This window comes from Peromyscus leucopus, chromosome 4 (assembly GCF_004664715.2).
Source record: "Peromyscus leucopus breed LL Stock chromosome 4, UCI_PerLeu_2.1, whole genome shotgun sequence".
NCBI lineage: Eukaryota > Metazoa > Chordata > Mammalia > Rodentia > Cricetidae > Peromyscus > Peromyscus leucopus.
The window spans coordinates 64,429,295-64,453,110 of record NC_051066.1 but is presented as its reverse complement, the minus strand read 5'-3'; the positions used below and the strand labels follow the sequence as shown (position 1 = coordinate 64,453,110).

The 23,816-nt window shown below is 36.8% G+C and overlaps 2 protein-coding genes across 2 annotated transcripts; both read right to left on the bottom strand.

Moving 5' to 3' along the window:
• Positions 1-2,640: 2,640 nt before the first annotated feature.
• On the bottom strand, positions 2,641-4,942 carry LOC114683707 (olfactory receptor 4C11). The gene is made up of 2 exons (XM_028858013.1): positions 4,840-4,942; positions 2,641-3,604 (listed from the first exon to the last, which is right to left on the bottom strand). The coding sequence occupies exon 2, from the start codon at positions 3,562-3,564 to the stop codon at positions 2,641-2,643; it is 924 nt and encodes a 307-aa protein (XP_028713846.1). The 5' UTR covers positions 3,565-3,604; positions 4,840-4,942.
• A 10,499-nt stretch (positions 4,943-15,441) lies between these two features.
• Positions 15,442-16,370, bottom strand: LOC114683675 (olfactory receptor 4C46-like). Its single transcript, XM_028857988.1, is given in 2 exon segments — positions 15,442-15,629; positions 15,632-16,370. Coding segments are annotated over 2 exon segments (927 nt in total).
• Positions 16,371-23,816: the final 7,446 nt, after the last annotated feature.

Here is a 23,816-nt window from a genome sequence, read left to right as displayed (position 1 = left end):
ATCCCTCCTCCCGCTCCCCCATCTTTCTCTCCTCCACCCCTCAACCCCTTCTCCACAGAGTATGTTCTCCCATAGGGGGACAGCTAAGCCTGGTACATTCAGTTGAGGCAGGACCAAGCCCCTCCCTGCTTTATCAAGGGTGAGCAAGGTGTCAGACCATAGGTGATGGAATCCAGAAAGCAGGCTAATAATTTTTCATATAATTTTATAAAATAAGTATTTAGAGTGGTTAAATCAATATTAGGATTACCATTGACTATTAGAAAGCTAAGGAGATAATGTTGTGTGCAGATATGAGGACTAAAGCCAGAACCTCATTCATCACAGAAAAGTGTTTTAACACTGAGCTACAGTCTCATCCCTAGAATACAAACTCTAAATATGTTACACACCCACCTGATGGTTAAAGTATGTGTAATTCACAATCATTACATCACCTTTCAGATTCCCTGTGTTTTTAGAATCTTTGAAAAATATTTCAAAAGAAATAGCTTATGGTTGAAAAGCATAAATTGTTTCAGAATCTGATTCTGGGACTGTTCTGAGGGTGGAGTCCTTGAACGGCACATATGTGGTCCTGGGTTCAGTCCCAGATAACAAAAACAATCAAACAAAAATCATCTTAAATTCTGGAACTTTATAACAAAACAACCTCAAGTAAACAGTCTATTTTTAATTTTTTCATCTGAGAAAAATTAATTAGCTAACTTACTAACTTCGAGTGAGTCATGGGTGTGATTTTTAAATATTATTGGGCACAACAGACTACAATTACCTGAGATACAAAGATAATTAGAATTCATGAAGCCTTCTCTTAATCACTTATAAAGTCCACAATCACTCCAAAATTACCCTTCAGGTGGATATATTGCAAAAGAATTTTAAATACAAGTTTACTGTATATTTCCAGTTTAAGTTAACTACTAATAATTTGGAAATTCAGAAGACTTTCTATAATTTTTTTATGTCTATTCAGCTTCTTATTCTATTTTCAAATACTGATTCCTTTATTGGACTTCTGTGTGCTCTCTTTCATTCTACAGATCCCAACTTCCATTATCATTCCTGGGACTTGGGTTATGTGTATGTCTGGGTTGTGTACATGTTTTGTAAGAAATTAAACAAAGATGGACTTACATTTCCAGTGTTTATTATTTATTTGCCTCTCCCCACTTTTGACAGACATATCAAATTTTGGAAACCAGTGCAAACACTGAACTCTATATATGTCTCAGGAACTAAAAAAAAAATGTAAGAATATCTTATGCTGCTTTACTTAATTTGCTAAAAATATTATTTTTTATGGGAGACATGGTTGAAATTAGTAACACTTTTTATTGGTTAATGAGGATCAAGTTTCATAAAATGAACTCTGGTACTAGTCAAGTTGGTATGCAATTTAATACAACAAAATAAACATAATAAAAGTTCACATAACTTAATGCTAACCTAACTGTTGTGCAAAAACTTTTTTTCTTCAAGCTTTGGGTGTGGAGATTTTTATTAGCAATTCTAACCAGTAAATCTACCCATATTCTTTATTGAAAGAAAGGGAACATGGCTCACTGCAGAAGTAGGGGTTCTCTTCAACTTGCTATTGAGAAAAGAATGGTATTATATGAGAGCCTGTGGTAATTTCACTTATTTTTCATCAAGTTTAGAATATAATTTTAAAAAGGAAAAGAACACCATCTTATTTGAAGGACCTCTTTAAAAGCAATCTAGAGAAAGAATGCCACCTTGATACGCTTATTCAGCCACTATGCCTGGTAAGTGATGAGGAGAAAGCTGAATGCTTCACTGGAAATGACCAGTTTTAGCAGCTGTGGTAAATATCTTTCTTCCTATCAAACGCATGTGTTTGTAGATGACTGAAGTATATTTTATATAAAACCTTTCCAAAATTAATCTTTCAGGGGAAAAAGACCAGACATAAGATTTGAGAGAAGCTATCATGATATTACCAGAAAATAAACAAACAAATATAAGTGGAGAGGAAACCTAATACACTAGATTTTTGTGCAAAGGTATGGCCACTTTTAAAAATTGAGGACTGTCTGCTTAGAAGAAAGAATTCAGTAGAAAGACTAGTGATGCACAAGTTTTAGGAATTAATCTACACTATGTCTAGTAATGGCACAAAATATCTTAGGAATTTATTGTAGCCATTGATTAGGAGTATTTTTATTAAGATATGTAATTTTTACATATATATTTTTATTGGATACCTAATTAGTCATATTCTATAGAATATATACTTTTTCTGTGTAGCTACATAAAACATGGATGGAAATAACAATTTGATTTTCAATACTTTTTTCATTTTCCCAGTAACTGATAATTAATGTCCCCATCTATCTTTTGTATTGCATTTTCCAGATATCATAAACTTCAAATTGTCCCTTTCCTATCTAACGACGGTAGTGGAGTTTATGTCTGATTATATTAAGTTAACTTAAAACTCTTTGTTCATTCTCTAATTATTTCCCTCAACATTTATGAATTGATATTCAGAACACGGGAGAGGAATATAATTTTTTCTCTCAGTTTTTCTTTTTCTTTATTCATCCAGGAGTATTAAGAATTCAGAAAGCTATATGTTATGACATACTCAGAAATGATAATATTTGATATTCTGACTCATTCAGTCATAATTTTAACATGCCATAACTTTTTCATAGCATTTTTTACTTCTGCATTCCTTAGTGTATAGATGAGTGGGTTGAGAAATGGTGTTCCAATGGTATAAAATACTGCTACCATCTTGTCCATAGGAAAAGTAGTTGGTGGCCGTGCATATATGAATATACAGGGACCAAAGAATAAGATAACTACTATTATATGAGAAGTACATGTGGAAAGTGCCTTTTTCCTTCCTTCTGCACTATGGTTTCGCAGAGAGTGTAAGATGACAAAATATGAGATCATCAAAATGACAAAACTGCTTGAGCAAATTGCACCACTGTTAGATACCAATAGCAGGTTTATCATATATGTGTCCATGCAGGCAAGTTTCAACAATGGCTGCAAGTCACAGCAGTAATGGTCAATCAGATTGGGTCCACAGAAGGGTAATCTCAAGGCCAAAACAATTTGAGCAGTGGAATGTATAAAAGACCCTATCCAGGCAAGAACAATCAAGATGACACAGACCTGACGGCTCATGATGACTGGGTAACGCAAGGGTTTGCAGATGGCCACATAGCGGTCAACAGCCATGAGAATAAGGACAAAGATCTCCATACAGCCAAATAGATGGAGAGCAAAGACTTGTGTGATGCATTCATTATAGGAAATGATGCTCTTTTTAGAGATGGCGTCCACAATGAGTCTTGGGGCTGTGGATGTTGAAAAGCAGGAATCAGCAAAGGACAAATAAAACAGGAAGAAGTACATGGGACTCCCAAGAGTCCGGCTGAACTTGATTGTCACAATAATAAGTGCATTCCCCACCACAGTCCCCATATAGAAAATTAAGAAGATTATGAACACCATTTTCTGCTTCAGAGGATCCTGTGTCAAGCCTAACAGTATAAACTCAGTTACATTGCTGTTCTGCTGCATTGTGTCAGTCCATGAGAGGAAATCACAGGTCAGAAATAATCTGAAAAAGAGAAATGAAAAGTATAAAATGATGAGTTATCACTTCCCATTCTCTTTTTTTTTATTTTGAAAATATCAGTTAAATCCTTACTAAATAGGCTGCATATTCCAATAATGAAAAGCCATAGATTTTTGGAAGTAAAAATTCATTTTGGAAATGTAATTTGAGTTGTTTACTTTCTGAATTAAATGTCCCCTGTTCGTTTTAGGCAAGATCTGTTTGTGTTTAGTATGTTGAAAACATTCAAAATATTTTTGCATGTTTAACTCAATATGTTTTAATTTATTTGAACCCTGTAATTCCATAAAAAGAAACTTATATGCTATATATTTTGAACCTTCATGTAATGATCATTTAAATACCCAAGACTGCCAAAGGAGAAATAATGAACATAAAATTTTATCTTTGAAGAACAAACCTGTCTGCCTAGCCCATAGTAAGAATGACTTAATTACCGTCCCCAATTCAATCTATTCTGTTTAAATAGGTCTCATGATTTTAAAGCTGTTAGCATTTCAAGGAATTTTCATAATGTCAACATTCAGGAAAGAAGAAACAATATCTGAAATAAATCAGAACTTTCCTTAATTTTCAAGTTTAAAAAGACATTAGTATTTCAGTTTGATATTGAAATTTTGATGGAGTTCATACTATATTCATTATGGAGTATTTCATACACTGACACACACACATATACATGTGTATGTATATATGTATACTTATATATACATATATATGGTTATTTGGATACCATATAATTGTTTTAATTAACTATGACATATATATTCCAATGATAGCAGAGTCAAAACCAAAAATTTACCAAAGTAGTAAATATATTTATTAGATATACACACATACACTGATTTTAAAACAGATATTTTTCTTGTTGAAAATAAATATATGAAATACACAGTTCCATTTATTCAGTTATATGTTCAGATTACAACTGGGGGCTTCATAGAACAATGCTTTTAATAACTGTCTTCTAAACAATGGTGGTTACAAATATGTGAGAAAGTCAAAGTCACATTTGTTAGTAAAGTGAGATCTAATGTCATATCTGGGAAGGGTAAAGGAGGCTACAACCTCTACACAGTGACACAATGAAGGCATTTACTCTAGTCGTAGACACTAACAGGAATGGAAAATCTGTGCAGCTCCTTTAATGTCAACATGGGTCAGAAAGAACTTGAATGTCATGAAAGTAGAAATAAAATAAACCTATGAAGACTTACCCTAGAAGATTCTTGGTCACGTCGGCATGTCACTGAGCCATCACGGATCTTCAGTTGTAAATATGAAGCATTGTGCCATGTTTAAGATGAAATGAATCTCTGGAAATATCATTACATGAGTCAGCTGTAAAAATAGTTCTTAAACTGGGTATCCTTTAAATACTTCATACACAATTACCACGTGGACATTAACTGAAGGCTTACTTACTTTGTTGGATGTATTCCAACAGCACTCTTTGTGAAGTGTCTTAGCAAAAAAAAAAAAAAACATTTTGGGATCGAATTAAGTAGAAAAAAAATTACCTATATATGTATCTATATCTACAATTGTGGGTAGGGCTATATGGGCAGACATATCTGTACATTTGTACAATATACATAATTATTAAAATATTCATATGAATTATAGGCATATAGGTACTCTATAAGCTAGATTAAGTGGTACTTACTTGTGATTCTAGTAGTTGTAGTGTAATGGTAAATTTATGCAAGTTTGAGGCCAATCTTGGCTGAACATGAGACTTTTGAAAAAAACAACTTGTGTAGAAAATAGTATATATACATACTGATGTGAAGAGACTTCATAGAATTGACCAATGCCCTATAAACACAAATTAATCATGTTTTATGGTATTTTATACTTAGCTGCCATTGAGAAAATATATATCTCTATTATACTATATTCATGGCAAAATCATCACCTTTCTTAAAGGATTTTCAGTAAGATTTAAAATGGATATAATTTTTAATGTATTTAATATTCTAATATCATCAGCCTAAACTTACTTAATAGTGCTCATTTCCAATGGCTGATATGATATATGTGTTTGATTTTTACTTTATCACTTTAGATTGCAAAGCACTCCTTCAATAAAGTTCCTAAATAGCTTATATTTCCAAAAGTTTCTGGTATATGTTAGACACTAGCTATGAAATTAATATGACTAATATGCTGCAGGTATGAAACCTGATTAATTTAACACAAATCTTACCAGTTTTGTAAGAAGTTATGTAAGATTAAAGGTTGTGAAGAACAAAATACTGAAACATTGAAAGCTATCTAATTGTATATTATACATGTCAGATTGCTCATAGTCACAGATAATTGAATAAATTACTGAATAAAATAGGGATAATAGAGAAAGATGCAGTGGACATGATTTTTGAATAATTTATGCATGTGTACTCTCCAAGAATCAGAGCATAATTATCTACCTTAGTCATATGAGCTGATCAAGGAGACGTTCCCCTAGAGGTTCAGAGTCCTTACAGAGGATAAATAGGGTAAATACTTATTTTCTCAAGTGATAAACATTAACAAGAGCCATATTAATGCATATTGTAACATGCACCCATTTATAAGACATAATGAAAATGGCACTCTAATTGTTTGGTATTTCATTTTAAACCTATCAATAATGGGAAAGATAATCAACTCTGGTAAGAATATGAAGACATGTCAACCCTTGTAATATATTTTTATAATGCAAATTAATTTAGCCATTATGAAGAACAGTTTGGAGTTTCCTGAAAAATAAAGCATGGACATGCTGTGATGTAGCAATTTATCCTGCTGGTGACATATGCATTGAAAAATAAATTAGTAGGTCCTAATAAATAGCAGTATTACTATGACAATTGTATCATTGTATTATTTTTTTTTATTTTTTTTTTTTTCGAGACAGGGTTTCTCTGTGTAGCTTTGCGCCTTTCCTGGAGCTCACTTGGTAGCCCAGGCTGGCCTCGAACTCACAGAGATCCGCCTGGCTCTGCCTCCCGAGTGCTGGGATTAAAGGCGTGCGCCACCAACGCCCGGCATATCATTGTATTATTATTAACAATCCCAAGATATAGAGTCAACCATAAGTTCCATCAAAATGTTCTAATTTGTTTGCCATGGCTGTCAAAAACAGGATGACTAGCCGGGTGGTGATGGCACACGCCTTTAATCCCAGCACTCGGGAGGCAGAGCCAGGCAGATCTCTGTGACTTCGAGGCCAACCTGGGCTACAGAGTGGGTTCCAGGAAAGGTGCAAAGCTACACAGAGAAACCCTGTCTCAAAAAAAAAAAAAAAAAAAAAAAAAAAAAAAAAACAGGATGACTAAAGGAAACCTGGGAATAAAAGGTTTATTGGACTTATACATCATAGTCTACAATTGAGAGAAGCCAAGATAAGAACTGAAAAAAAAATGGGGAGGAATGATGCTTCCTGGCTTGGATTTAATTGGTTCTGGACCCAATAAAGTTGACATGCAAAATTTGTATCACTGACAGATGATGGTATAAACAAAGTTTGGCATAAATAGGCAATTAAATTATAATGAGCCATAAAACAGAAGGAATTTCTGGCATTCGAAGCAGTGTGGACAAAGCTGAGGGATATTGTGCTAAGTGAAATGAGCTGGACACAGACATAGAAAGCACACAATCTCAGTTAACTAAAATCTAAGATGATTCACAGCAGAGTGGTGGTTTCTAGAACAGCGGGATGGAACAGGCAGGTATCGGTCAGAGGACAAGGTAGATGAATAACTTGAGATTTATTATACAAATGTTACCTGTAGATAATAATAGTAACACATAGCATTTCAAATTTTTCAGAGAACATTTTAAACATAATAACCACAAAATATGTGAGGTGATGAATCAGTTAGCCATTTTAATTTAATCATACCTATCATCTTGCTTCCTACATATCTATTATCTGTCTTCTATATATCTAAACATTTATCATCTGTCTTTCTTGCCTCTATCATAGCATCATCTAACTCAAAACTATATATAATTTTAATTAATTATAAATGAAAGACCTTTATTAGAATAAAGCAAAATAAGATGAAAACTTTCACATGTAGTCTACTCTATTTCATGTGCTAATAAAGGTAGGAGCTTAACTAGCTGTAAAATGAATTAAGAATTTAGCTGGGCAGTTGTGACACATGCCTTTAATCCCAGCACTCCGGAGGCAGAGCCAGGATCCGTGAGTTCGAGGCCAGCCTGGGTTACCAAGTGAGTTCCAGGAAGAGGTGCAAAGCTACACAGAGAAACCCTGTCTTGAAAAACCAAAAAAAAAAAAAAAATTCAGAGATTTACAGTAGATCAGCATTCAATGATGTCTGTGGTGGTATTGTGTATTCTAATAAATTTATCTGGGGTCAGAGAACAGACAGCCACTAGATACAAAGGCTAGAAAATGGTGGCACTCACACCTTTAATCCTAGCATTCCAGAGATAGAAATCCCTCTGGATCTCTGTGAGTTCAAGGCCACATTGGAAATAGCCAAGCATGGTGACACGCCTTTAATCCCAGAAAGCCAGCCTTTAATCCCAGGGAGTGGTGGTAGAAAACAGGAAGATATATAAGGCGTGAGGACCAGAAACTAGCGGCATTTGGCTGGTTAAGATTTGGCTGGTTAAGCATGTGGCTGGTTAAGCTTCAGGCTTTCGAGCAGTAATTCAGCTGAGACCCTTTCCGGATGAGGACTCAGAGGCCTCCAGTCTGAGGAGACAAGACCAGCTGAGGATCCGGCGAGGTGAGATTCTGTCTCTCTGATCTACCAGCATTGACCCCGATAACTGGCCTCGGGTTTGATTTTATTAATAAGAACTTTGAAGATTCCTGCAACAAGTGACAAGCACAAATTTAGTGCTCGGTGATGACAGAAGATATTAAGCTCTAAGCAAAGTGGAAACCTGTTTAGGTTTTGAAACTGTAAGGCCTATGGTTATCATATCTTTATTATCAACAAGCAAGGTATGTAACCAACTGAAGTTGCCATCAAAAGCTAATTTTACAAGAAAATTGTAGACAATGAAGTGCTATATATCCATAAAATAGAAGGAAATTCTGTCATTTACAGGGAGGACAAAGACAGAGGGGAAATTATGTTGAATGAAATAAGCTGGGTATAAGACAGAGACCATGTGATCTCAGGTATATTTGAAATGTAAGACTGGAAATCAGAGAAATAGCAGATTCATAGTTTCTAATGGTCAGGGAGTAGTGAGTAGACATGGGTAAAAGGACAAAGTTAGACACACAGAGTGACTTCAGATGTATTGCACGGCACTGTGATGCTAGGTCAAACAGTAATGTATCATATATTTAAATATTGTTAGAATACATTTTTCATCTATCATCTTTCATTGTCTATTTGCCAATGCATACACCTAATTATCATCTTTTTTATCTCTACTATAATTTCACGTTTTATCTTATAACCATGTATAATTTTAATTACTCATAAAAAGCATGTATTTGAATAAAGCAAGGTGTTATGGAAAATTCATGTAAACTTTATATCACATATTGATAAAAGTAGAAGATTAAAAATTAATTTTGAAGTGAAATGAGACTTCAGATAATTTCCAGTAGATATGCATTAGAGTGAACATTACAAATTAAGTAATCTTTTCTGAAATTCATCACAGGTATTCTGATATCTATCCTCACACAGGAACTTGACAAATGATTATTTCTTTTTGCCTTCCCAGGAGGAGTATTTAACATTAATCATGTAAAACATAGGTGTCTGGGGAAAGTCATTTTCTAATGTGTCCCCTTACTTTCAATTAAGAAATATGAGCCAGATGTTCTGAAGAAGTTCTTCTTTGATTTGTCTCGGATTTCGGGAAAAAAATGATAGTGAAAGGATCGGTATCTGCTCAGGACCACCAAGATCGAGTTGTCAGCACATAGGAGATTTATTTGCCCCAGAGGGACAGAGGGCAAAGAATATGAGACAAAGACAGGAGAGAGAGGACTAGAGAGAAGAGGTAGGGACTGCAGAAAAGGAGACAGGAATGTTTGTCACAGAGTGAGGGACAAAGGACTGGCTCTTGATCGAAATGAGACAGGCGTGGCCCATAGGAAAATGGCAGTTATGAAGTTAAAAGGGGAAACCCTGTGTTAGGATGAGGTGTTTAATTTTAATTGAGCGTGTTAACTATGTGAGCTAAAAGCAGCTTTTGATTGCTGGACTTCAATACTTCAATAGCTGGACTTTGGCAGTCAACTTTAGGAGGAAATGGCAAAGAATGGAAGTAGACCTTGGAGGCTAGCCTGAGGAATATAATCTAATGGTGTTTTTTTTTTTTTTTTTTTTTTTTTTTTTTTTTTTTTTTTTTTTTTTACAATACTACAATACTATTCAGTTCTACATAACAGCCACAGATTCCCTTGTTCTCCCCCTTCCTGCCCCCCTCCTCTTCCCCCCAGCCCACTCCCCATTCCCACCACCTCCAGATCAAGGCCACCCCCGAGGACTGAGATCAGGATAGACTCAGTCCAGGCAGGTCCAGTCCCCTCCTCCCAGACTGAGCCAAGCGTCCTTGTATAAGTCCCAGGTTTCAAACAGCTATCTCATGCAGCGAGCCCAGGACCTGGTACCACTGCTTAGATGCCTTCCAAACAGATCAAGCCAATCAACTGTCTCACCTATTCAGAGGGCCTGATCCAGTTGGGGGCCCCTCAGCCTTTGGTTCATAGTTCATGTGTTTCCATTCGTTTGGCTATTTTCCCTGTGCTTTATCCAACCTTGGTTTCAACAATTCTCGCTCATGCTGGAGAGATGGCTCAGCCGTTAAAGTCTAGGCTCACAACCCAAAATATAATGGTGGTTTTTTTTCTTTTATAATTTAATTTAATTTTATATATCAGCCACGGATTCCCCTGTCTTCCCTCCTCCCACCCACCCCAACCTTCCCCCAAACCCACCCCCCATTCGCATCTCCTCCAGGGCAAGGACTTCCCTGGGGATTCAGCTCAGCCTGGTAGATTCAGTGGAGGCATGCCCAGTCCCCTCCTCCCTTCACCCAGGCTGATCAAAGTGTCCCTTCATAGGCCCCAGGCTCCAAACAACCAGCTCATACACTAAGAACAGGTCCCGGTCCCTATGCATGGGGTCCTCCCAAACAGTTCAAGCTAATCGACTGTCTAACTTATTCAGAGGGCATGATCCAGTTAGGGGCTCCTCAGCTATTGGTTCATAGTTCATGTGTTTCCACGAGTTTGGCTATTTGTCCCTATGCTTTTTCCAGTCTTGGTCTCAACAACTCTCGCTCATACAAACCCTCCTCTTTCTCACGAATTGGACTCTCTGAGCTCCACCTGGTGCCTGGCCATGGATCTCTGCATCTGCTTTCATCAGTCATTGGACAGTTAGGGTGTCTGGCCATCTGATCACCAGAGTAGGTCAGTTCAGGCTTTCTCTTGACCATTGCCAGTAGTTTATTGTGGAGGTATCTTTGTTGATTTCTGGGGACTTCTCTAGCACTTTGCTTCTTCCTATTCCCATGGGGTCTTCATTTATCTAATAATGGTGTTTTAGCAAGGCAGAGGAAGTGGAGGAGAAGGGCAAGTCCTGCCAGAGGCTGTAGTTTTCATGACTGTGATTGCCGCTGAACATATTTTTAGTTTTTGCTAAAACAGTGGTATATCTTCTTTGGAACAACATGCATTGAAATTGTTAGTATATTTAATTTTTATTTTTACAAATTGATATCTAAGTAAGAATTTGAATATATTTATCATATACCATTTATATTTTATACATATATACTTTGCAAAATGTCTAATTCACGATTAAAATGTTCATCTTCTCGAACATTTATCTTCCTTTAGGCTAGTGATATTCCAAATCTTTTCTTCTGACATTTTAAAATGTTTAGTACATATAGTATAGAGATAGAATAGTACAGGCCTTTGTATATTTGGATTTTTATCAAATCAAGACTTGGTCTCACCAGCTCTACCCATATCTATGTACTCAGAGCCTTTTCTTCTAAAAGAAACAAATAAACAGCAAACCACTAAAATGGTTGGTATTGAACATTAATCATCTCTATAAAACTCAAAATACCTGAATGCTCAAAATGCTCTTTTTTTTTTTTTTTGTTTTTTTGAGACAGGGTTTCTCTGTGTAGCTTTGCTCCTTTCCTGGAACTCACTTGGTAGCCCAGGCTGGCCTCGAACTCACAGAGATCCGCCTGGCTCTGCCTCCTGAGTGCTGGGATTAAAGGCGTGCGCCACCACCGCCCAGCTCAAAATGCTCTTATTTGATCACCAAAAATACTGTCTGGAGGAAGAGGTAATCAAATATATTTAACAATAATTTGCTGCAAGCTGAAAAATATATGAAGTAGGATTTCAGCTGATTATGACAAGCTAATCCCAAGAAGAAGCCAAGGGCCTTCCACAGGTCAAGCTGAAGCTCAAGGACTGTTGGTGATATTGGCTTTTGATTATTAGCTGTTTCCTGCTATGAATTTCTTGTGTGCTATTGTAGCTTTTCCATCATTTATTGGGTACCATTTCCCCTCTACTGAAGGAATATTTAGATAACCTTCTGTGCAGTAACACAGCCAGGATCCCTAATTTAAGCCTTTCTCTAATTATTGTCATTAGCAGAGACCAGCCAGCACCATCTCTGAATGGATGAACTTATATTATTAGAGATATCTTTGTATGTACTCTGTAAGAACAGACTGAAGCATCCAGATTATCTGTTTGAGAAGGCCTGGTGAATGTACTAATTAAGCTTAACTTTTCTCCTTTCCAAAGTCTTATCTCTAGTTTTAGATTCACCCTTAACAATGAACTCAGAACTAAAAGATTCCTACTTATAGGTACATCTAGCCATGCAGGAGTTGCTTAGCCAAGTTGCCTAGGGACTGAGCTCACTTCCCTCTGCCCTGGCAGAAACTGTGGGGGCAGAGATAGCTTGGAGAGATAAGAGCTAAAGGGATAAAAGGCAGTTTTATTTTCAGAGCAAGGGCTAGATGGAGGAAGGAGAATGGAAGAACTACATGAGTAAGAAGTGGAAAGGAACAAACTGAGATGGGGTAGAACATTGAAGGGCTAGAAGAGAGTACTAGAGGAATGAGATGGAAGATCAGGAAGAGTCAGATGGGGAAGATCAAGATAAGAAAGAAGGAGATGGGAGAGGAGCTAAGATGAAAAAGAACTAGATGGATGAGAACCTAGATGGGGCAAAACTAAGATGAAGGAATTAAGATAGCACATAGAGTGGTCAGCAGATGAATGTTGAGAGAAACTAGGCAAGAAAAGGAGCTAGGCATGAGAGCAGAATAGAAGCTGTGTAGAGAGAGAACTAACTCAGAAGAATAAAATCAATGAACTAAAGAGTTCGGTGTCCTTAGATTCTTTTCCTGAAAATAATTCATACTATTCATAGCTTCTCTTCTGGGCCCCTGGGAGGAAGATTATTAAGGTTGGACGATAATATTTTCCAAAACTAATCTATAGAATTTGTCCATTTTTCTATATTATGATTGCAAATTTGGCATCCTCTTCTGGTTTTCAGCTACTGGTGAGGGAACCAGCACTCACATGAATATGCATACATGAATACATACAAGCACACTCTAAAATTGTTTTAAAAAGAAAGATAACTAATGACATTGGGATATGTGACATACAGAGGACAAGATTGAAGTATGGGTGGTGGGTTATCATGATTTGAGTGTGCAAGACTGGAACTGGGAATCTGATGTTAAAGATGAAGATGGAGAGAAAAAATGATATTTGTAAATCCTATTCATATCCTCCCTAACAGGCATATGCCCAAATCCCCCAACTACCATGATTTGGAAACTAACAGTTAACATTCTTATCCTTATCTAGGCAATTGTAAGTTATGGTTACTATCTTAAGACCTCTTAGTGGACAATAAATCATTACCATGGGCAAGCAAAATGAAGTCCCTCTTCCTTGAACCCTGTGGCCATCATTGTGTGGTAGAATATATTTTATACCTCTCCCAAGGCTCTAGGCTGAGGCCAGTCATCAGGTAAGACCACATCTTTTCCCCCCACATAACAGTTGGCTTTCTTCAATCCAGTCTTTCTCTTTTTACTTTCTTAAAATTCCCAGTTTAGGTTTAAAGAAGTCTCAAATAAAGACAAGGAACTTGTTATACAGAGAGGATTAGAAAGAGTTAAAACCCAAGTTTTGTCTTATGTTCCTTAATGAATTTAAAATAATACAATAGAAGAGATGAGAATTTGTAAGGGTTAATAAACATGTCTCCATATGCAGCAGAACTTATCTTTCATTTCAATTGGTAGTCTTAGGTCAGAAGGATTTAGCCTACATTGTCTGAAGAAACTATCATGGCCTTCTCTGAGAGCATGCTACTACATTCCAATGCTAATTCTCCATAGGGATCACTTCCACCACCTGGATTAGCTTCTATACCTATGTCTAGATTTCTGTCTGCTTCAAAATGTGACCTGTGAGCTGGTATACTACATTCCAAAGGCCTATATGATTATTCTGATTTATCCAGAAATGTGTGTATTGATGAAGAAACAATGACAAGTTGTAGCAGATTAGCTTTAGTGATGCACACACAATAGTTTAATATCCATCATTAAGTGTTGCAGCTCAGGCATTGACAGATGGCTTTATCAAAGTATGTGTCAGCAACATGACCAAAAGTGTATCCACAGTGAGTAAAAATATATAAACAATTTACACATATGAATATAAAAACCACTTAAAGAAATAGCAAATGAGAGAGGTGGGTGGGAAAATTTTGAGAAACAAGAGGAATTGAGGGGGAAATGAGGTAATAATATTTTACTTTCTTAAAAATTAAAAATGAATCTACATGTGGATAAGATGGCTCTGTATGTAAAGGTGCTTGCTTGGCAAGCCTGGTAATTGATGTTTGATCCTTGGAACTGACACAAAGGTGGAAAGCGAGAAACAGCGCAGAAGCCAGAGGACTTCCACAAAAAGAACAGTAAATATGTGTCCACCGATGTTTACATTCACACACACACACACTCACATGCACACACACACACACACACACACACACACACACAACAAATACAACTGAAAGAGCAGAAAAAATTAAAAGCATAAGAAAGAAAGTATTCATACTCAGGGAAATTAGAATATTGGGATGATTTATTGCTTAAGTCCTACACTTAACCATGGGAGAGACTAGGGCATAATTTTGATAAAACCAGTGAACAAACTGTGAATGAGAAGAGAGATGCCCCAAATTGTTTTCTAATCATTGTCCTCTTCAGGCAGACCCTATGGTGGGAAAAGAAAGTCTCTGAATGGGAAAATGTCTATGCTAAGTTATTAATAAGATTATGAGATGGCAAAGGCTCACTAGTCAGGACATAGCTTCCCAGGGCATTATTTGTGTAGTTTCATAATGAACAACATTGAAAGGAGAAGCCAGAATTTTCTGACCTAAAAAACTATATAAACTTAGCTCACTGGAACAAGCTTTTCTCAAAGAAAGTAAATATAGTCAATTGGTACTTGGTATAAGTCAGAGGCAAGGTGTGTGTGTGTGTGTGTGTGTGTGTGTGTGTGTGTGTGTGTGTGTGTGTACCACGCATTTGTATATTGTTTGAGTTATGTGTCTGTTGTGACAATTAAGCAGCCTGAGTCAGGCATTTCCCTTTTGTGGCACTCCTTCCTGCTTCCCTCAGTTTAACACACATTTAGCAGTAACTTGTTTCTTTATTGTTTAAGTAAGTCTTCCAGATTGAGGTCATGCAAACTGCCCATTCCATTCTTTCTCCAGTCCATCTGAAGCTGCATGATTGCTTGTTTATTTGTCATCTGATTGAATTTTTCTATTAAGCAATCTCTTAATGGCATTTTTCATCTGACTATTTCTCAAGGTGTAGATTAATGGGTTTAGCATGGGAGTTATCACAGTATAAAAAAGAGCAACTGCTTTATCAATGGGTAATGTAGCTGCAGGTCTCATGTACACAAATATGCATGGAACAAAAATAAAACCACCACTGTAATATGAGAAATACAGGTAGAAAGGGCTTTGTGCCTCCCTTCTGCACTGTTGGTCCTTAGGGAGCACAGGATGACCATGTAGGAGATAAGCAGAAGGAGGAAGTTTAACAGACAGATGAAGCCACTGTTGGCAGCAACAAAGAGCCCTAGAATGTGAGTATCAACACAGGCTAGATCAAGCAAAGGGTTCAGATCACACATAAAGTGGTCTATGACATTAGGGCCACAGAAGGGCAGTCCAATAATGAAAAGAATTTGTATACCTCCATGAAGAAAGCCTCCAGCCCATGACACTCCCACAAGTAAATTACAGAGTCGTCGGTTCATGATGGTTGCATAGTGCAGGGGTTTACAGATGGCTACATATCGGTCATAGGCCATGACAGTAAGCAAAATGACCTCAACACCTCCAAAAAAATGTTCCCCAAATACTTGGGTCATGCATCCATTGAACTGGATGGACTTCCTTTCACGGAGTAAATCAACCAGCAGCTTAGGAGTGTTGACAGAGGAGTAGCAGGCATCGATGAAAGAGAGATAGGCCAGAAAATAGTACATAGGGGAACCCAACAGCTGGCTGTTTGTAATGGTGATCAGAATGAGCAAATTTCCTACCACAGAGAAGATATAGATGACCAAAAACACAGCAAATATGATTTTCTGCATGTGTGGGTTCTGTGTGAGTCCCAGAAGAACAAATTCAGTCACGTTGTTCCTGTATTCCATCTAGTTCATGAGACAGTTAATCATTTTTCCTGGGGGAATTGACACATCCTCATACTTATTTAATTTCTATTTTCTAATAATTAATGTTTAGAGTCTGTTAATTAATAAAATATAACCACATTGTCTTTTAATATTGCAGAAAGAGTTCTAAATACCTGTGACTACTTAAGACTATATAGTTGCCCCCTCAATGAAGATAGCTGGAAAGTTTATGAATATAAGCACCGTTTATAAATACACATGGCACCCTTAAGTGTACTGAATGTTTGGGATTACTTCTAGTCTAAAAGGAGTTCAGATTTTACCCCTAGAGGCAGTTAACCTCACAAAGGATAGTGGGGTATATAGTAGTTGAGTGCAGTAGCCATTAAAGTAAAGGTAAATTTTCTGCACTTTATTCATAAGAAATGGACAGCCAGAAAAGTTAAATCATGATTGGAGTGAGAAGGTATTAGTGAATTTGAGTATGAAAGAACCTTGGGCACTAACATCATAAACTGAGCCTTGGCCTTGGTTGAAACACACTGGCATTCACTAGTTAGTAATAGCTAGAAAAGCTAATAGCAGTAGAAGCTGGAGAAGGATTCCCAGGAGTAGCATAGCAATAGTCGCATTTTAAAAACTGTAAATACATATGTTTTCAACTAAGTCCGAATTCCATTTGTTATATGTAATTATGTAGACAATAAAAAATCAACAAAACAGAATGTAAATTGATGTGAAAAGTTCATGGGAGATGGTGCTGAGGGTACAGTAAAAGAACACTTGTGTTATTATAAAAGAATCTGTAAAATTTAAGTCCGTGGGATAATTCTGAGATAGTTCAGCAAGACTGTGTTGCTGCACTGGCTTACACACAGGACTGCTTTAGAACTTGAAATATCCTGTGTTGTGATTATTTGTTTATCAATTTAGAGAAAAGTACTACTATCTAGGTATAAGAACAAAAGCATGAAATGAGATCACTAAACCCTGGCTGTCAGCTAAGGGTTCTTTTAAACACTTGCTGGTTCAGTTATTTATATACACCCTACAGACATCATCACTTTTCTAAAAATTTTCATAGTTCCTTCTATGAAATATAATAACAGAGAAATTATGTTTCCTGCCTCAGATAGGCAGAAAAATTGGCAATATTAATTACAGTACTTTTCTTCTTTTAGTTATTTTTTCCAAATTTTAAAGTATTATACATTTCAAATAATTGAACTAGATAACCCATATTATAATGTTAAATAGATATTGGTCTACAAACTACCTATAATATGACTTTATGATTTACTTACTAGTATACCATTTCAAAATAATTTCATTTTGTGCAGTTTTATAGACAGGCCAGATCATAGGCTGTTACATAATGATATATTTGATGTTTCACTCAATAAGCCAGTGAGTGTTGCTACATTCTTGGAAGGACTCCTTTTTCTTAGCCCATCTTTATATCACCCTTCCTATATATCATTATATAGTAGAGGTTGCAAAACTCTTTGGAGCACAGTGGAAATGTGTTACAGCAGTGACCAAGCACATCATTTCAAGAATAGTAGGAACCAAATGAGAGTTCTGGTCCTTCTTGTCACTCACCTTGGGTTCATTTCCTGTTACTTCAAATACCTGCTTCATCATCTGTCTATAAAATGAGAATAAGAATAGCATTGCCTAATTTACTATGAGAATTGGCTAAAACGGGAAAGCATCCACCATGCATTTGGGAACAAATATAAGACTACAATTGTTTTAAAGCATGAACACAGTTACGAGATAATTATAATTGATAACTTGGGCAGCAATATGGAAATGCATTTAACCTTCCAATTGCTTAGGAGGTATCATTTTCAATACTTTCAAAGAAGCTACAGAGACTTGTAATATCCATAATACAGAACCCCAAAATTGATTATCTGTGTTTGAATTTGGAATCATAAGCTTTCATTTACTCACTTAATATTCATATTTAGGACTTTCAATGTTTGGTCAAGCTAAACTGTGCTCAATTTCATGATTATCCTTAGTTGCTAAAAGAGGTATCTAAGGGTAAAACAGTGATAGGTGGATCTAATCTGCCTATTGGACTTTTTGTTTCACACCATCTGACATTAAGTAAATGCAGAATACTTACCAAAAGATAGGATGAGGAGTAAATACTCTGTGTCTTTATTTGACAAATCTTGAAAAATCAAACTCCTGTCTACGAAAAGTCATATTATCAACTAATCGTCAGCAGTGTTGAAGTATATACCTCAGCAGATCTAGCTCTCAGTGTGTGCTCTAAGTCTTCAGAAGAGACCTAGGAGGCAGGACTTTCAATATGAAATCTTGATATTCAAACATCATGTGTTAAATAGTGTCTCAATAGAAAAACCCTTCCTTCTTTCCTAAAATGTAAAGATCTTTCACTGACAAATGGGGTTTTGATCTAAAATGGTTTCTTTTAATACACTATATAGAGATGATCTTTGATTTCTGATTCTGGTCATTCATTCTGAAAGGCAGGGGCTGGTAAGGTTGCAGAAAAGCCTCCATAGGATCCACTCTACTCATGGTGACTTATGCTATGGATATGTGATGTGCAATGAGACAACATTTCTATCCTGCATTACAAGGATATTTAAAGAAGTTTCCATGAATTACAATGATCTTGTTATTGTGATTTGTCTCCCAGGAATTAATTATCTTCTTTGATGCAAAGGCTCTGTCTTAGAATCCAGTGTATTGGAAAACATGTGTGACTCATTCACTCTTCAATAGAGAATAAAATTCCCCAAACATGGAAAGACAGCATGTAATAGATTCCTTTCTCTAACAATGGTTAAGAATACTGAATACCATGTAAGCAACAGTGTCTTCATTCAAACATGAACACTACGAATGCAGCTTCTCTTATGATATAGGACATAGGGAATATTTGTATTCTTATCAATGTGACACTATTTCAAAAAACTTACTGAATTCCTAAGCCAATGAAGGCAAAATAATAACAGCTCTTTTAAAGTAATAACTTCAAAAACTTTTCTCCACATTTCTGAATGCTTTTGGTATTTACAGAATCTCTACAATTCTCTGTGTTAAACTCAGCTCCATGTTACACTTATAAATGGGGCTAGTTTGTAGAGTCCCATCCCAAACAAAACAAAACAACCACAAAGAATGGATTTTAAACTTATTACTTTGTATTATTAGTTATTCAGCATTTAATCATCCATTAAGCTGATTAATATTAAATTAATATATTAATTTTTAATACATGGTCACATGTAACTTAGGCTGGTCTTGTACTCACTATGAAGCAGAACATTAGCTGAACTCCTGATCTGCCTACTTCTACTTCCCAAGTGCAGGATCTTTTTCCTGCTTCTTTTCATTAATCCAATTAGGTCTTTGACAACTTAGTACATCTATGTAAAACATGGTGGTTACTCTGATGTCTTTGTTATGAACCTAGCTGTTAATTCCTGAGCCATCTCTCCAGCTCCATTATGACTACTCTCACCAATACTCTCTTGTATCTGTTTCCTAACCCATGTTAAACCCACCTTTCCTAGTAATCTCTTTTCCTCCTCCTTTTCCTCCTCCTGCTCCTCTTCTTCCTCCTCTTCTTCTTCTTGTCACCCATTGAGTTTAACCAGAGCCATCTGAGTGATGATGGGAATAGAAATACCCATTAAGATCTGGTAGTGTCTCTTGTGGGTACACAACTGAAAGCAATAAGTTTTCCACCCTCGGTACTCATCAATAGTTTACACATGCCCAGGTAGGTTGGGGATACATGAGCCTCTTACCACACCATGACTTACTGGACATGGCCTCTCTTGTTCAGATCTGGTGCAGGTAACCACAGACATTCTGAGTTTGTGATTGTTATGGGTGTGCCAACACCCCAAATAACACTTCACAATTGTTCTCCCTATCCTATGGCTCTTAACCTCTTTAGGCTAAGGAGTTGTATGAATGTACTGCTTAGGGCTGAACAATCAACCATCACTTATTTCTAGTACCTTCAGTAGCCATAAGACTCTAAATTCACCACTATTCAATGAAAAGAGAACCATGTCTTATTTTGGCTGAGAAAAACCATTTTTGTTTATGCCTATAAACAGAGATTTAGAATCACTTTGATTCTCTTTGAATTTAGCGACAATGCTAAGATTTTCCCCCATAGCTTCTGACCCCATTGGCCATGTTTTTTTGTTTGTTTGTTTTATTTTTCCAATAGGATTTACAGTACCAGGCATGAATTCTTTCTTTTGAGTAGGTTTCAAGTCTAACCAGAATTCAGTTGGTTGTCCCCACAGTAGTCATGCCATGATTGTAGAAGCAGGCATACCATACAAGGCACACAGCTGTATGAAAACTTAAATTTCTCTGCCCCACTAGCTTGAATAGCACCAGTCAGGAAGGAGGGAGCTTTCAGTTCAGTCCAAGCTTGATTTCTCTATGTCCTACAACCAAGGTGTTTGGTATCTTCACCAATTAGGTCTTACCAGCTAGTTCTGGTGTACCTCCAAGAACAATAGAAATAGCCTATGTTGTTTTGGGGCTTCTGGGGACTTCATGATCAACAATTTATAGGGAATTTTCCCAAACTTGGCACTGGAATTGTCATTTGATGACTTACAATTTCTGTAATTGGCATCAGCCACCTATGCATTCTGCTTCCATTAAAACTTATTTTTAAAACATATTTTAATTAGTTTCGAGAGTAATATGTTTCCATATGTCTTCTTACATCTCAGTTTAAGTTAACACTTCACCTCTACCGATCACCTGTTTCTTCTACATCTTCCCTGTTCAAATCTCATCACAGCAGAATTTCTCTAACAGCACTCTCATTATGAATCATTTCTACTATCTTTCCTTGTTCAGGAATCTTCCTGCACCCTGTGGCTCTTTTTTTTTTTTTTTTTTTTTTTTTAAGATTCTTGGTTGTCTCTACAGACATTCCATAATAAATACAAAATTAATTCACAGCTGCAATCTTTGTGTGAGAAAGAATATTTGTCTTTTTATTTCAGGCTATGGATTACTTCTGTTCATATATTTTCCAATTCCAGGCTTTTTACTGCAAATTTCATAACTTCATTTTTCTTTAGTAATGGATAAAATTCCCTTGTGCACATTTACCTCATTTACTTATTCATTAGCTACTCATTAGCTGATGGGCATCTATGCTAATTCTAACTTCTAGCTTTTTGAAAGAGAGCATCAATGAACATAAATGTGTATGTATCTCTACCATAGAGTATAAAGTCCTTTAAGTATATGCCCAGGAGTGGTGTATCTTATACATATAGAACATCTACTTATAGCTTTCTGGGGAGCTAATTTCAATAGTGGCTGCATAAGTTTACACAGGCCCTATGGAAATAAAGCACATAAAGACTAACCTGTTTCACACCAGCATTTGTTGTCATTTATATTCTTGATAAAGGCCATTTTTACTAGAGTGAGATGAAATCTCAGAATAGAATTTATTTGGCATTTCTCTGATGCCTATGGATTTTTCACATTTTTTAAAAGAATGTATTAGTTATTCTTTTGGGATCATTCTGTTAATTTCATAGATTATTTTTGGAACTTTTTTTAAGATTTGAGTTTATAATTTAATTACAAATATTACTGTCTTTCTTTTCATTCTTACTTCAAAGCCTTTCATATAATCATTCCCATTTTTCTACAAAAGTGTGGCCTCTTTTGTCACTTATTGTTATTTCATGCATGTATGGTTATATATATATTTCTAAATATAGCATGGTCAACCCATATAATGTTAGTTTATATATGTAAACATTTGGTACATATAAGTAAATGTATAGATGTATGGTATATATATTTATTTTCTTATTTGATGGGTTAACTCTTATTATTTTGTAGTATGTTTTGGTGCCCAATTCTTTTTTTCCTGCTTTCATCCGAGTTTATTTATTTATTTATTTATTTTAGTAAATTTATTTTACAACATCATTTAGTTCAACATAATAGCCACAGATTCCCCTGTTCTCCCACTCTCGCCCGCCTCCCCTCCCCACACCCCACCCCATCCCACCTCCTCCAGATCAAGGTCTCCCCCGAGGACCGGGATCGACCTGGTAGACTCAGTCCAGCCAGGTCCAGTCCCCCCCTCCCAGACCGAGCCAAGCGTCCCTGCATAGGTCCCAGGATTCAAAGAGCCAACTCAGCCCATGACCCGGCACCAACACACAGCTGCCTCCCAAACAGATCAAGCCAAATGACTGTCTCACCAGTTCAGGGGGCCTGATCCAGTTGGGGGCCCCTCAGCCTTTGGTTCATAATCCTGTGCTTCCATTCATTTGGTTATTTGTCCCTGTGCTTTATCCAACCTTGGCTTCAACAATTCTCGCTCATATAAACCCTCTTCTTTCTCACTAATTAGACTCCCAGTGCTCCGCCAGGGGCCCAGCCGTGGATGTCTGCATCCAGATTCCTCAGACTTTCCTTGGATGGGGTTTATGGCACAACTAACAGGGTGTCTGGCCATCCCATCACCAGAGTAGGTCAGTTCCTGCCGTCTCTCGACCATTGCCAGCAGTCTTTTGTGGAGGTATCTTTGTGGATCTCCGTGGGCCTCCCTAGCTCTCTGCTTCCTCCCCTTCTCATGTTGTCTTCATTTACCATGGTCTCCTATTCCTTGTTCTCCCTCTCTTTTCTTGATCCAGCTAGGATCTCCCACTCTCTTACCCTCGACGGTTGCCCTTCATTGTTCCCACTCATGGCCAGGCTGTTCATGTAGATCTCATCCATTTCTCCATGTCGTTTTTGGGGTCTCATTTTCCAGGTAGCCTCACTGGTGATGTGAGCAGCAGTCCAGTCATCCTTGTTCCACATCTAGCATCTTCCTATGAGTGAGTACATACCATATTTGTCTTTCTGAGTCTGGGTCACCTCACTCAGGATGATTTTTTCTAGATGGATCCATTTGTCTGCAAACCGTATGATGTCATTGTTTTTCTCTGCTGAGTAGTATTCCATTGTGTATATGTGCCACAATTTATTTATCCATTCTTCAGTTGAAGGGCATCTAGGTTGTTTCCAGGTTTTGGCTATACAAACAATGCTGATATGAACATAGCTGAGCAAGTGCTCTTGTGGTATGATTGAGCATTTCTTGGGTATATGCCCAAAAGTGGTATAGCTGGATCTTGGGGGAGATTGATTCCCAATTATCTAAGAAAGTGCCATATTGATTTCCAAAGTGGTTTTACAAGCTTGCATTGCCACCAGCAGTGGAGGAGAGTTCCCCTAGTTCCACAACCTCTCCAGCATAAAGTGTCTTCAGTGTTTTTGATCTTAGCCACTCTGACAGGCGTAAGGTGGTATCTCAGAGTTGTTTTGATTTGCATTTCCCTGATGATTAGGGATGTTGAGCAATTCCTTAAATGTCTTTCAGCCATTCGGGTTTCCTCTGTTGAGAATTCTCTGTTTAGTTCT